The following is a 15459-nucleotide window of genomic DNA, read 5'->3' as shown; positions in this document are numbered from 1 at the left end:
GGCCCCCCTGTGTAAAAAGTTTGGGGACGCCTGGTTTAAACCCAGGTGGTGGCTGCAGTGAGCTGTGATCATGCCACTGCACTCAAGCCTGGGCAACAGAGCGAGATCCTGTCTTTTAAAAATTAAAATTAAATAATGTAGAAGTTGGCCAGGCATGGTGGCTCATGCCTGTAATCCCAGCATTTTGGGAGGCCAAGGTGGATGGATCACCTGAGGCCAGGAGTTCAAGACCAGCCTAGCCAACATGGTGGAACCCCATCTCTACTAAAAATTCAAAAAAAGTAGCTTGGTGTGGTGGTGGGCACCTGTAGTCCCAGCTACTTGGGAGGCTGAGGAAGGAGAGTCACTCGAACCCAGGAGGTGGAGGGTACAGTGAGCTGAGGTGGTGCCACTGCACTCTAGCCTGGGCAACGAAGTGACACTCCATCTTGGAAAAAAAAAAAAAAGTAGAAGTTGGCTAGGTGCAGTGGCTCACACCTGTAATCCCAGCACTTTGGGAGGCCAAGACAGGAGGATCTCTTGAGGTCAGGAGTTCCAGACCAGCCTGGCCAACACGGTGAAACCCGTCTCTATTAAAAATACAAAAACTAGCCAGGTGTGGTGGTGCATGTCTGTAATCCCAGCTACTCAGGAGGCTGAGGCAGGAGGATGGCTTGAGCCCAGGAGGCAGAGGTTGCAGTGAGTTGAAATAGTGCCGCTGCACTCCAGCCTGGGCAAAAGAGCGAAACACAGTCTCAGAAAAAAAAAAAAAAAAAAAAAAGAAGAAGTTACAGGAGAAACACTGAATCTCACCCTGAACACTGGGATGATGCTTCATGTTGCCAAGCTGAGACCCGCCGCGCATTCTCTTCCTATTACATGGCCATCAGGCCTGAACGAGAGCCAGGACCCAAAGGGTTTGCAAGAGTCATGCCTGAGGTTTAATTAAGTGGGACAGACATGCCATTTAGAACCAGGACACCTGGGAGCACATTTTAAAGGCCTGGACATGCCCTGCCTGTGATGAACTTTAGCAAGGACCAGCACAGCTGTCTTAATTCTCTTAATTGTTCATACCATTACAAAAAGTGCAAATCTAAAAACAGACGAACAGAAAAAATTACTGCATTATCGTTAATCTGAACACAGTGGCTAATGTTGCTTGAATAATGCATTTGGGTGCTTTTAAAAGTCTGCAGTCAGCCTGGGCAACATGGCAAAACCCTGTTGCTACCAAAAAATACAAAAATTAGTTGGGCATGGTGGTTTGCACTTACAGTCCCAGCTGCTTGCAGAGAGGCTGATATGAGAGGATCGCTTGAGCCTGAAAAGTCAAGGCTGCCATGAGCCAAAATTGCGCCACTGCACTTCAGCCTGGGTGACAGAACGAGACCCTGCCTCAACAACAACAAAAAAGCCTGCAGTGTTTTATTTTTTAACCTGGGAAAATATTAAAAAGTAAATTAAAAAATATATGGGGCTGGGCGCAGTGGTTCATGCCTGTAATCCTAGCACTTAGGGAGGCCGAAGCAGGTGGATCACAAGGTCAGGAGTTTGAGACTAGCCTGACCAACATGGTGAAAGCCCATCTCTACTAAAAAGACAAAAATTAGCCAGGCATAGTGGTGTGCACCTGTATTCCTGGCTACTCAGGAAGACTGTGTGAGCCCAGGAGTTTGAGGCTGCCATGAGCTGTGACCACACAATTGCACTCAAGCCTATATGACACAGCAAGATACTGACTCCTAAAACAATTTTGTTTTAAAATAATTGAATATGCCACTATGACACACATGAATCTCAAAAACACTACGCTGGCCAGTCACGGTGGCTCACACCTGTAATCATAGCACTTCGGGAGGCTGCGGCAGGTGGATCACATGAGGCCAGGAGTTGAAGCGCAGCGTGGGCAACGTGATGAAACCCTGTCTCTAAGAAAGATACAAAAATTAGCCGGGCGTGGTGGTGCACGCTTGTAGTTCCAGCTACTTGGGAGGCTGAGGCAGGAGAAATGCTTGAACCTGAGAGGCAGAGGTTGCAGTGAGCCAAGATTGTGCCATTGTACTCCAGCCTGGGCAACAGAAGGGGATTCCATTCACCAAAAAAAAAATAAATAAAAGGCTGGGCACCGTGGTTCATGCCTATAATCTCAGCACTTGGGAGGCTGAGGCGGGCAGATCACCTGAGGTCAGGAGTTCGAGACCAGCCTGGCCAAAATGGCAAAACCTGTCTCTACTAAAAATATAAAATTAGCTGGGCATGGTAGCAGGCACCTGTAATCCCAGCTACTCAGGAGTCTGAGGCAGGAGAATCGCACTACACTCCAGCTTGGGCGGGCAGGTGTGATGACCCACGCCTGTGGTCCCAGCTACTTGGGAGGCTGAGACTGAGCAAAAGAGCGAAACTATGCTGAGGCAAAGAACCCAGACACCAAAAAAAACCCCAAACTATATGCTGTATGACGCCACTTACACTCAGGCTGAAGCAGGCAGATCACAAAGTCAGGAGTTCAAGACTAGCCTGACGAACATGGTGAAACCCCCATCTCTACTAAAAATACAAAAATTCTCAGGAGGCTGAGGCAGGAGAATTGCCTGAACCCAGGAGGCGGAGGTTGCGGTGAGCCAAGATAGCGCCATTGCACTCCAGCCTGGGTAACAAGAGCGAAACTCTGTCTCAAAAAAACCCCAAAAATCAGCCGGGCATGGGACACGTGGGACAGACACATTGACTGAACTTTGGATGGAAAAATCATTACAGTGCTTGCCTCTGAGAGCTGGGGGCAGGGACTGGGGCACAGGGAGGCTTTCTGATGACATCGTTCTGTATCTTGTCTCAGGAGCAGGTTACGCAGGTGCCTGCCTGTGTCCAAACTCAGACCGTTCACTTAAGGTCTGTTCATGTCACTGTATATAAATGTTTTATTTTACCTAAAAAATGAAAACATTAAAAAAAAAAAAGGAATTCAAGTAAATCAACACAACCCACGTCCTTCTCCTTGGCAGCTCTGCTAACCAGATCCCTAAATGGGAGGCTTTTTCTTGGGCCTCCAGGGCCTCCTGGGCCTCCCTGGTCCAGCCACTGTCACTTCCCCACTAGGCTCCCAACTGACCCCCTGCAGTCTGTTCCACACCAGGCTTCCAGAGGGAGCCGGGAAACACCTACGTAAGATCCTGACGCTGTGCTCAGCCCCCTCCCATGGCTCACATCTCTGATTAAAGCTGGAATCCATGCTGGCCTGTAATCCCAGCACTTTGGGAGGCCAAGAGCCTTGCACGCCAGCCTCAAAGCCCCCTGGACTCTGCTCCTCACCTCCTCCTCTTTTTTTTTGAGACAGTCTCGCTCTGTCAGCCAGGCTGGAGTGCAGTGGCATGATCTCAGCTCACTGCAGTCTTAACCTCCTGGGTTCAAGCAATTCTCCTGCCTCAGTCTCCCAAGTAGCTGGGACCACAGGCATGCACCATCATACCTGGCTAATTTTGTGTATTTTTAGTAGAGATGGGGTTTCACCATGTTGGCCAGGCTGGTTTCAAACCCCTGACCTCAGGTAATCTGCCCACCTCAGCCTCCCAAAGTGCTAGATTACAGGTGTGAGCCACCACGCCCCGCCTCATTCACTTTCTCAAATAGCTCAGAGGCTACCTCTATGATGCCTATTCCTCTCTGCCTGGGAGGCCATCCCTGGCCAGCTGCTTGTCTCACCCCTTACCCCTTTCACGTCTGTTCAGACTTCGAGTCCACAGAGAGGCTCCCCCAACCACGTAGGTGACGGCCAGCCGCTCCTGCACACGCACCTTGCCCGCTTCTCTTCCTCTTTATTTCTCACGGTGGAGCTCAGCTCCACTCCACCTGCATCTGTAGAAGGGCTGTCCTCACCGGAACGTCAGGCTCCAGGAGGCCAGAACTCTGTGTCTTGCTCCTGGCCGTCATACAGCAGATACTCAATGAACCTTGCTTGAATGACAGCATCGGCGACCAGGACACTTTACCCTCGAGCCCTGCTGGTGGCATCCACAGCTCTCCATCTCCCTGCAAACACTCCGGGCTAGCCTCACCCCAGACACACCCCTCAACAGAACACCTCCTGCTGGAGTGCTGTTTCCTTGAAAACAGCTTTCATGTGCCCCCACCTTGGATTCCCCCCACTTTTTGGCCACGTAGGCCTTCCAAACTTTACTGATGGCCTGGGTGTAACCAGTGCGAGTGTGTGAGTGACTATCGTTGTGGGAGGTACTTAAACATCTTGTCCAAATGGGGCTTCTTGGACAAGATGTTTACTGTGGGGGTGTGGGGAGACCCAATAAATAACCCTTCATCCAGATGCTTAGCTGAGTACCCAGTCCCAATGAACACCCTGTCCTCAAATCCCAGCCTTTTTTTTCCTTTTTTTTTTTTTTTTAAGACAGTCTTGCTCTGTCACTCAGGGCCGGAGTGCAGTGGTGTGATCTCAGCTCACTGCAACCTCCGCCTCCCAGGTTCCAGCAATTCTCCTGCCTCAGCCAACGGAGTACCTGTGATTACAGGCAACCGCCATCACGCCCAGCTAATTTTTTGTGTTTTTAGTAGAGCTGAGGTTTTACCATGTTGGCCAGGATGGTCTCGATCTCCTTACCTCATGATCTGTCCCCCTCGGCCTCCCAAAGTGCTGGGATTACAGGCATGAGCCGCTGTGCCCATTCATCTCTTTTGGTTTCTTTCCCACCTTTTTTTTTTTTGAGATGGAGTTTCACTCTTATTACCCAGGCTGGAGTGCAATGGCGCAATCTCGGCTCACTGCAACCTCCGCCTCCTGGGTTCAGGCAATTCTCCTGCCTCAGCCTCCTGAGTAGCTGGGATTACAGGCACGCACCCACTATGCCCAGCTAATTTTTTGTATTTTTAGTAGAGTCGGGGTTTCACCATGTTGACCAGGATGGTCTCGATCTCTTGACCTCGTGATCCACCCACCTCGGCCTCCCAATTTCTTTCCCATCTTTCCTCACAATCTCCATTCACTTTCGCAAAACCCTAACCGAGACCCCTAAGGACACTTCCCTTTCCCCAAGTCTTAATTATTCCACCTGCAGCTCTCCAACCTGTATTATTAGTAGACTCCTCAGAAGAAACTGTTTAAGATGCAGATTCCCAGGTACAACTCCCAAGAGATCCTGAATCAGCAGGTGGGGCCACAAAATGCCACCTTGAACAGATTCCAAGTGACGGATGTAGTAGACACCCTGGTTCAGGAGTTCCTGGGGAGGGGCAGGGGAGGGTCAGAAGAAAACTAAGTTTTTAGCTAAAAGACCTCAGCTTCTGGCTGGGCACAGTGGCTCACGCCTATAATCCCAACACTTTGGGAGGCCAAGGCAGGCAGATCACTTGAGCCCAGGAGGTAGAGGTTGCAGTAAGCTAAGATCATGCCACTGCACTCCTGCCTGGGCGACAGAGCAAAACTCCATCCCCTCCCCTCCTGTCACCAAAAAACAAAAAAAAAGACTTTGGCTTCTGTGTGAGGGAACAGGAAGGGAGGGAAAGGTTTTCATCTTCCAGCTACTGATAAAAATAAATTGGGCCAGGCGCAGTGGCTCACACCTGTAATCCCAGCATTTTGGGAGGCTGAGCCGGGTGGATCAGGAGGTCAGGAGTTCAAGACCAGCCTGACTAACATAGCGAAACCCCATCTCTACTAAAAATACAAAAAGTAGCCAGGCATCGTGGCAGACACCTGTAGTCCCAGCTACTCTGGAGGCTGAAGCAGGAGAATCAATTGAACCTCGGAGGGAGAGGTTGCAGTGAGTTGAGTTGTGCCACTGCACTCCAGGGTGGGTGACAGAGTGAGATTCTGTCTAAAAAAATAATAAAAATAAATAAACAAACAAACAAACATACTGGCACTTCAAGGTACTTCACATCACCAGATACCTATTCTAGAAACCCTAAGATCTGTGACACATCCTTCCACATCGGGGAAAGCCTTTCACAAAGAGGAAAACGGCTTCTTCTCTCATGGGTAATTAACAGTTCTCAAACCTTGAATCCGTATCTGACAACCAGTCACGTCTGGCTGGGGGTGCTGTTTGAAGGGGGAACCCTTGCCTCAAATGTAATAGTCCATGCAATCCCCACCTACAAAAGAGACTGAGCAGGACACTTAATTTGCTAAGCTTTATTTTATACATCCGCGTTTACACTTACTAGTCATGGTGTCGACCTGCTAAGACAATGAAGCCCTAATGAACCCGTTTCGAAATCAGAAGCTGGACAGTTGCAGGCTTTGGTCATTTCAAGAATCCAATTCACCCCTGGGTTTTGTTTTGCACACACCCCAGAAGCTTGATGCACACAGCTGCATAGCTGTCAATAGAAACCACTCTCTTTACTCCTGTATTTTTCAGTTACACTCACTCAGGATTTTGAAATGAATCATCACAAGAAATTTGTTTTAAAGCTGAATCACTGGGAACATACAACAACTGTTCACATCAGCACAAAAACTGAAGTCGGAAAAAGAGACCCTGAAAATGTACAAGGGCTAATACTCTATGACAGAATATTATTACTGTTCACCATGTTAATACATTTACTTGCTACCATACAACTAAAGTCACAGCAGAATGAGAGCGTGTCAGTTACAAAAGGAAACTTGCTTTCAGTGCGTCAGATAACAGGCCATGCACAGGACTGAATTTCTTCCCCTTCGAACCTCTCTCACCAGTCACATTTACAAGCAGCTCAATTTTAAGCAAAGAGATGCCAGAAGCAGCTAACTCAAGACGTGTACAAAACCAGGTTAACCTATAAACACAAGATAAACAGTCTGACAGTCTTCAATGGAACTTGTTAGGTTTCCCACATATCTGAGTAGTCACTTTTCACAGTTTTTTAAACACATAAAAAAACAGATTTAGATTACGTCTTTGTGGACATCTAGGATACAGTTTGGAAACCACTGTCTCAGGGACCCTGCCCTCTCCTATGCACACGCGCACAAACACACACACACACACAATGGCACACGGCGGTCTGGTCTAACATAGTGTGCCTAAATTCAGAGGGCAGACATTAACAACTGGATTTTAAAAGATTTTTTTCCCCTTTTACTATAATGGGAGTAGTGGCCTTCTGCTGCAAAGATCGTGACAGTTTGGTGCAAAGATGGTGACAGTTTGTTGGATGGATGAAATCAGAGCTTGGGACCTAGGACTGCCTGAGTCCTTCCCTACAATCACCCCCTTCCCCACAGGATTCCTGAGAGGGCTCATCCCAAATGGGAATCAAAGGGCCATTTTTACTAACAGACGCTAAAACTCAAGGACTTCGAGATCTAACCAGACATTCTTTTTCCCTAAAACTCACTCCGGGGACCTCGTGGCTAGGTAGCCGGAGGTTGGAGACCGAAAGAGCAATGAAGCCAGGTTTGCAGTGAAGGGCCTGGCCTAACTTACCCCACTGGTTACAGGAAAGAAAGGCTGGAAGGGAGAAAATGGCGGGGCCACTCAGCTCTTCCAAACGCCAGGGCCTGCAGAGGTCGCTGACCATCCCGGGGAGGCAGCGAGGCGCGGGGGAGAAAGGCTGAACGTGGATGAGTATAACAGCGACCTGCTCATGCATAAAGGGGAATGAATGTTCTAGAATTTTCCCAATCCTCTTACCAACTCTCCTGCCTCCGAAGGTGAGTGGAGGGGCAGTGAAAACAGCAGGCCTGGTAGGAAAAAGGGCATAGAGATCCACCTCCGTACCCCAACTCCCTCCCACCAAGATCTCACCTATCGTTTACCTCAGAGCCAGATCGCTATCAACAGGGTCCCTAAGACAGTCCAAAGTCTTATTTCATTCAGTGACAAGAGGAAATTTTGCTGACTTGGAACTTCTTCCTTGTTCTTTCAACTCCTCAGGTACGGATGGTCCCCCAATTTATTTCTGGATTCTGTGAATAAATGAGAACAGCTCAAGAAGGGAACAGAGAGAGGTGTCATTAAGAAATGTGTTACTTCCGAGAAATTTCTCGGTCCCTGAACATTTCTATTCCCCAGCCAGGCCTCTGGAAAACTTCACCCTTAAAACCACATACCCCGGGTGGATCACGAGGTCAAGAGATCAAGGCCATCCTGGTCAACATAGTGAAACCCCGTCTCTACTAAAATACAAAAATTAGCTGGGCATGGTGGTGTGTGCCTGTAATCCCAGCTACTCAGGAGGCTGAGGCAGAAGAATTGCCTGAACCCAGGAGGCGGAGGTTGCTGTGAGCCAAGATCGTGCCATTGCACTCCAGCCTGGGTAACAAGAGCGAAACTCCGTCTCAAAAAAAAAAAAAAAAAAAAAACCACATACCCGGCAAACACCATAACCTCAAAGCATTATTATTATTATTTTTTAATTTTTGTGTTTTTAGTAGAGACAGGGTTTCATCATGTTGGCCAGGCTGGTCTCGAACTCCTGACCTCAGTGATCCGCCTGCCTCAGGCTCCCAAATCATTAAACTCTTTTTTTTTTTTAGAGACAGAGTCTCACTCTGTCATGCAGGCTGGAGGGCAGTGGCACAATCTAGGCTCACTGCAACCTCCGCCTCCAGAGTTCAAGAGATTCTGCTGTCTCAGCCTCCCAAGTAGCTGGGATTACAGGCATGTGCCACCACACCCAGTTATTTTTTGTATTTTTAGTTAAGAGATGGGGTTTCACCACATTGGCCAGGCTGGTCTTGAACTCCTGACGTCAAGTGATCTGTCCACCTCGGCCTCCCAAAGTGCTGGGATTATAGGCATGAGTCACCATGCCTCGCCCCAAACCATTAAATTCTCATCAAGGAAGATGGGTCAGATGGAGTTGACAGATGACCACAGCAACATTCATTGATAAACAATTGGTCGGTAGGTTTGCTCTGCTGCCTCCTGCCCACTAGATGTCCCCAGCATCGGCCTTCAGGGACTCCTGGTGGTGGGGTGGGGTGGGGAGTCTGGGCTCTTACCCTCCTCAACTGGTGTGTCATCCACCTCCTGCAGTGCACTGGGATCCTCCTCATCACCCGCTTGACCCACCACCTGCTCAGGCGCCTCTGCCCCCGCCTGCCACTCCTGCTCCTCCTGCCTCACCCACTCGCTGGCAGGAGCCCAGTCACTTCTGTTGTCATTCTCACCATTGGTGGCACGCCGAGGAGAGCCTTCTGGCTTGGCCTTTGGACCCTTAGAGGTTGAGGCTGCTGGCTCAGCAGGCTGCTGGCCTCGAGGCGCCTTCTGAACTGATGCCTCCTTTCTTGAGCCCGGCCCTTTCTTTGGCATCACCGGCTTCTTCCTGGCATCTTCTGAGTCAACCAGGACGTAAGAGACAGGGCCCAAGCTCACCTTCTTCTTCTTCCTCATGGGGGCAGGGTTCTTGGGGGAAACCCAGGCCATGGCCTTCTTCTTTGGTGGACTCTGGTGGCCACCATCTTGGTCTGACTCAGAGGCGCCTTCTGGACTCTCAGCTTCTGCCTGAACATCCTGAGGAGGGTCTCTGGGACCCTTCCAGGCACATTTCGCCCCAGGCTTCTTCAAAGAGAGCGCCTCTTGCTTCATACAGGGCTTCTTGCCGCCCTTGATCGACTCTGAGATGGCTATGCTTTCAGTATCACCCGCCTCAGGATCCTCCAAGTCAGCCGAGCTGCTGGAATCATTGCCTTTGGGTTTTTTCCAGGGCACTGCTTCCTGCTTGGGGTTCTTCTTCTGCTTCTTTCTCCTGGAGCGAGTCTTGGCTCCAGCCTTGCGAACCAATGGTTTGGGAGGGTCATGCTGGTCTCCCGTGGCATTCCAGTTGTTGAGGTTCTCCGTCTTTAAGGTAGAACCCACCTCTGCTGCAAGCCCCGGTTCCTTCTTGATCTTCCTCCCTCCTGCTAAACCCCAGGCTGCCATCTCCTCGAACTCAGAGGCCTCCTGGGCCCTGGCTTCCTCCCGGCTTCGGATCTCGGCATCCATGTAGAAAATGATCTGCACCACTGCTCCCAGGAGCACCCCCAAAGCTTCTGCCCAGTTCTCTGGGGGCTGATGCTGGTTCTGGGACAGTGTCGGGTGGTTGAGCTGGAGCAGGCGGACCACATCCTCCCAGGTGCGCCCCTCCGCATCCAGAAATTCATTCAGATTTTTTAAAAACTCAGCATCCTGGGTGGGGTCTCTACACACCACTCTCCAGACACCACCCCTTCCTGGGAATTCACGGGGGATGGTGCTCAGATTCACACTTTCACCAACCTCAATGAGGGCAGCTTTAACATTCTCTTCCCTCATAAAAATCTTGTTGAGCACGCGGTACGGGCCCAGCGGGGAGAGGACCGCATTCAAGGTCTCCTCAATTTCTGCTTGGCCACAGTCCTCTGGGATGCCTGTGACCAGTAAGGACCTGTGGATATCCACTTCCATTCCCCTGCACCAATCCTCCAGAAGGTTCATCGCCATGGTCTTGGACATTTAGCGGCTCTGACCCTACTACGCGTGGTAAAGAGTCTATCAGGTGGACGTGGGGCTGCAGCGGTCCCCAAACCGTAATCCTGCAAGGTGACAAGGGAGTGAGGTCAGGCTCCCGGGAAGACGGCCAAGCTCGCAGATCCCAGCTGCCCCCTCCGCGGCCGGCCTGCAGGAGGCCTCGCGCCTTCCCAACACCCTCCTCCCCAACCCGGGCCCCGGGTGCTCACACGTGTCCCGGAATCTGCCGCAAAAGGCCCTCCGTCCCTGCGCGGCTGGGATTTACTTGGCAGCCCAGCCACCGACCGCCCAGCCAGGCCAAAGAGAGGCCGCTGGGATGCGGCCGTTCCCCAGTCGCCGGCTCAGTCTACCTCGGTGCAGCTGCTCGAGGCAGAAAGAACCAGAAAGACGCCGTCCGCCCCCGCTCCGGCCCGGGCGGGTCACGCGGCTGCCCGCCTCGATCCGGGCAGCTGCGCGAAGCCGAGGTTGGCGTCGCAGCGCGCGCCTGCGCACTGGCTCCCGCACCGCCGCTCGGGGGGTCTTCGGGCTGCGCAGCTCCCGAGGTCTCCATGGCAACCGGCCGTGGGTTGCTAGGACCGAGCCCGCCTACGCGCCGGCGCTGCCACTGGAGCTAGAGAGCCGGGGCGAGGGCGGCTGTTCAGGTCGCAGAGCGAGGGGTTTGGCTACGCCCCGATGGCGCCTCCGTGGAGGCCCAACTGTTCCACCCAAGTGGGCCTCGGGAACGCGGGGGTCAGGTCGGGGAGAAGCGCCGACATCAGTGACTGCATCCACTAACTTTATCATCCTCTGCCCCACCTGTTAGATTCACCCAGCGTGACTCTTGGCAGACACAATAAATCACACGTCCCCACACTACGGCCCGCGGGCCGCATGCAGCCCCCTGAGGCCATTTATCCGGCCCCCCGCCGCACTTCAGGAAGGGGCACCTCTTTCATTGGTGGTCAGTGAGAGGAGCACAGTATGTGGCGGCCCTCTGAGGGACAGTGAACTGGCCCCCTGTGTAAAAAGTTTGGGGATGCCTGCTATAAATCAAGGAAGGAAGAAAAAGAGGCTTTAATCTTGGGTTTCTCTAAGAAAAGCCACAGCTCCTGTTGGCCTTGTAACCTTCTCTACTACAGGCTCCTGGGTTCTTCCAGGAATTTCCAGAAACTTCTAGAAACATCACTTTCCTACCCGACCCCTTCTAGCATGAAGATAATGCCTTGCCTTTCCTTGTTTCCTCAACGTGATGCAGGGTGGGTTGTTAGTGTCCTCCAGGAAGTCGGGGAGCAATGTTACAGCTCAGTGATTGCCCCTGCAGAGGAGTGTTAATCCAAACGACAACCATTTTGTTAGCCACCCCACCCCCACCCCCGCCACCCGACTATTTTGCAGACCTTGGTCCAAGTGAAATATTCTACGGGGGTTCAGGCCGTGAGAAACATCCTGCCCACCCACCTGACCACAAGGCAGACAAAGGCCCAACTAAAGAAACATTATCAGACTGCTGCAGTGGCTCACGCCTGTAATCCCAGCACTTTGGGAGGCACAGGCGGGCAGATTTCCTGAGGTCAGGAGTTCCAAACCAGCTTGGCCAACATGGTGAAACCCTGTCTTTACCAAAAATACAAAAATTAGCTGGGCGTGGTGCCCGGCACCTGCAAACTCAGCTACTTGGGAGACTGAGGCAGGAGCACTACTTGAATCTGGGAAGCAGCGGTTGCAGTGAGCTGAGATCCCGGCACTGCACCCCAGCCTGGGAGACAAGAGTGAAACTCCTTCTCAAAAAAAAAAAAAAAAAAGAAATACAAAAAATAAAGACTGGACACAGTGGCTCACGCCTATAATCCCAGCACTTTGGGAGGCCGAGGCAGGTGGATCACGAAGTCAAGAGATCGAGACCATCCTGGTCAACAAGATGAAACCCCGTCTCTACTAAAGATACAAAAATTAGCTGGGCATGGTGGTGCGGCCTGTAGTCCCAGCTACTCAGGAGGCTGAGGTAGGAGAATTGCCTGAACCCAGGAGGCGGAGGTTATGGTGAGCCGAGATCGGGCCATTGCACTCCAGTCTGGGTAACAAGAGCAAAACCCGTCTCAAAAAAAAAAAATAAAAAAGCAGATGGCAAGTTCAGCCAAGTCACATAGGAGTGCTTAATTTTTTTTGTTCTATTTTGTTTTTGAGACAGGGTCTCACTCTGTTGCCCAGGCTAGAGTGCAGTGGTGTCATCTTTTTTTTTTTTTTTTGAGACGGAGTTTCGTTCTTGTTACCCAGGCTGGAGTGCAATGGCTCAATCTCGGCTCACCGCAACCTCCGCCTCCCGGGTTCAGGCAATTCTCCTGCCTCAGCCTCCTCCACCTCCTGGGTTCAGGCAATTCTCCTGCCTCAGCCTCCTGAGTAGCTGGGATTACAGGCACGTGTCACCATGCCCAGCTAATTTTTTGTATTTTTAGTAGAGATGGGGTTTCACCATGTTGACCAGGATGGTCTCGATCTCTCGACCTCATGATCCACCCACCTCGGCCTCCCAAAGTGCTGGGATTACAGGCTTGAGCCACTGCGCCCGGCGGTGGTATCATCTTAGCTCACTACAACCACTACCTCCCGGGTTCAAGCAGTCCTCCCACCTCAGCCTCCTGAGTAGCTGAGACCACAGGTGACTGCTACCACACCTGGCTAATTTTTTGCGTTTTTGGTAGAGATGGGGTTTTGCTGTTTTGCCCAGACTGGTCTCAAATTCCTGAGCTCAAGTGATCTGTCTGCCTCAGCCTCCCAAAGTGCTGGGATCACAGACGTGAGCCACAGCGCCTGGCTTTAATTATTAACAAAGGTCTTGGCCATGGGCAGCAAAGTTGAGGTAGGAGGCCCAGGGGACTCCACTGACGGCCACACTGAAGACCAGCCAAAACCTGGAAAAGGCACTGAAAGCCACTCTCCATAAGACATGACTGCCAGCACCATGAGAGTTTAGCATTGCCATGGAAACACCCATAAGTTACTGCCCATTTGCTGGTTAATTCTAAATAACCCACCCCTTAATTAGCATGTCATTAAAAGTGGGTATTAATGTGACTGCAGCTTTGCTCATGAGCTGCTATTCTCAGCACACTGCCTACGGAGTGGGTAGTCCTCTTTGGTTTTGGAGGGAAGGTGAGGGTAAAAGAGACACAGACAGAGGGCAGCTCAACAGCAACCCAGGTGTACCGCAGACACCTATGGAAGTGGGGGAGCAGCTTAATACCAAAGCCCACCGCTGCTTATAGGCTGGGGGTATTTATAGTTATGGGTGTCCTTGCTGTCCAACAGGATATTGACAAGACGGTCCCATGATGAGGCGGTTCTGGCCCTTGTCCTGGTAGAATGTCGTGTTCTATGCACTTTCTCCCAGTAGAATATTATAGGATATTTCTTAGTTGAGCCTTTGCCTGACAGGGTATGATAATGTTTCTCTTTTTTTCTTTATTTTCTTTCTTTCTTTCTTTCTTTTTTTGAGACGGAGTTTCCTTCTTGTTACCAAGGCTGGAGTGCAATGGCGCCATCTCGGCTCACCACAACCTCCACCTCCTGGGTTCAGGCAATTCTCCTACCTCAGCCTCCCGAGTAGCTGGGACTACAGGCTGCACCACCATGCCCTGCTAATTTTTGTATTTTTAGTAGAGACGGGGTTTCACCTTGTTCTGAGAAATCAGAACTCTTGTATCTGTGCATGGCTGGTAGGAACATAAATTAGTACATCCACTATGGAAAACTCTCCTAAAGCAAAACCTGCAGAAACATGTTCACTAAAAGATAGGGACAATGATATTCCTTGCAGCACTATTTACAATAGCCAAAATCTAGAGGCTACCCAAATGCCAGTTCACAGAAGAATAAATTGTGATATGTCCATATATGTCCATATAGTAACACACCGAGCAATCAGAATAAATGACAGGTTTTCACCGTGTTAGCCAGGATGGTCTCGATCTCCTGACCTCATCGTCTGCCTGCCTCAGCCTCCCAAAGTGCTGGGGTTACAGGCATGAGCCACCACATCCGGCTGATGTCCAGAGTTTTTTTGAAGGGGAGATCCCATAGGCATTGAGCACCTATGCGATTGGCCTTCATTACTCAGTCTCAGACAAACTGATGCCATGTGGCCCAAGGCCTCCACCACAGGTCACACTGTTAGCACAGGCTTCTCCAAGAGCTTAGAGCTTGCTTCCTAGGAGATGATCAAAGATCTTTGGGATGTGCAGAGTCTGAGCAAACCAGACCTGGCCAGGTCTTTTTTTTTTTTTTTTGAGACAGAATCTCCCTTTGTCACCCAGGCTGGAGTGCAGTGGTGCCATCTCGGCTCACCACCATGCCCAGCTAATTTTTAACTATGCCCCGCTAATTTTTAACATTTTTTTTTGTAGGGACAGGCTCTTACTATGTTGGGTAAGATGGTCTCCAACTCCTGGCTCAAGTGATCCTTCTGTCTCAGCCTCCCAAAGTTTTGAATCATAGGCATGAACCACCGTGGCCAGTCAATTCTCTATTCTTGATCCTGAGTTTGGAATATTCCACAATTTATTTATTTATTTTTTTATTTTTATTTTTATTTTTATTTTTTTTTTGAGACGGAGTTTCGCTCTCGTTACCCAGGCTGGAGTGCAATGGCGCGATCTCGGCTCACCGCAACCTCCGCCTCCTGGGTTCAAGCAATTCTCCTGCCTCAGCCTCCTGAGTAGCTGGGATTACAGGCACGTGCCACCATGCCCAGCTAATTTTTTGTATCTTTAGTAGAGACGGGGTTTCACCATGTTGACCAGGATGGTCTCGATCTCTCGACCTTGTGATCCACCCGCCTCGGCCTCCCAAAGTGCTGGGATTACAGGCTTGAGCCACCGTGCCCGGCCACAATTTATTTTATTTGAGATAGAGTCGCATTCTGTCACCCAGGCTAGAGTGCAGTGACTCAATCATAGCTCACCGCAGCCTTCATCTCCTGGGCTCAAGGGTTCCTCCTGACTCAACCTCCCAAGTAGCTGGGACTACAGGCATGTGCCACCACGCCTGGCTAATTTTTTAAGTTTTTAGTAGAGAC

General features: G+C 50.7%; 1 protein-coding gene across 3 annotated transcripts; it reads right to left on the bottom strand.

Moving 5' to 3' along the window:
- Window positions 1-6109: 6109 nt before the first annotated feature.
- PNMA8A (PNMA family member 8A) lies at window positions 6110-10888 on the bottom strand. 3 transcript variants are annotated; one of them, XM_010350988.3, is made up of 3 exons: window positions 10619-10888; window positions 8924-10474; window positions 6110-7885 (listed from the first exon to the last, which is right to left on the bottom strand). In XM_010350988.3, the coding sequence occupies exons 2-3, from the start codon at window positions 10392-10394 to the stop codon at window positions 7842-7844; spliced, it is 1515 nt and encodes a 504-aa protein (XP_010349290.3). In that variant the 5' UTR covers window positions 10395-10474; window positions 10619-10888; the 3' UTR covers window positions 6110-7841. The 3 variants fall into 3 exon arrangements, with proteins under 3 accessions (XP_010349290.3, XP_010349291.2, XP_074242262.1); XM_010350989.3 differs by having other exon boundaries at window positions 9092-10474; XM_074386161.1 differs by having other exon boundaries at window positions 10760-10888.
- Between the last annotated feature and the right edge of the window lie 4571 nt (window positions 10889-15459).

This window comes from Saimiri boliviensis, chromosome 14 (assembly GCF_048565385.1).
Source record: "Saimiri boliviensis isolate mSaiBol1 chromosome 14, mSaiBol1.pri, whole genome shotgun sequence".
Lineage (NCBI taxonomy): Eukaryota > Metazoa > Chordata > Mammalia > Primates > Cebidae > Saimiri > Saimiri boliviensis.
The sequence above is the reverse complement of the archived record's forward strand: the minus strand, read 5'-3'. Positions and strand labels throughout refer to the sequence as shown.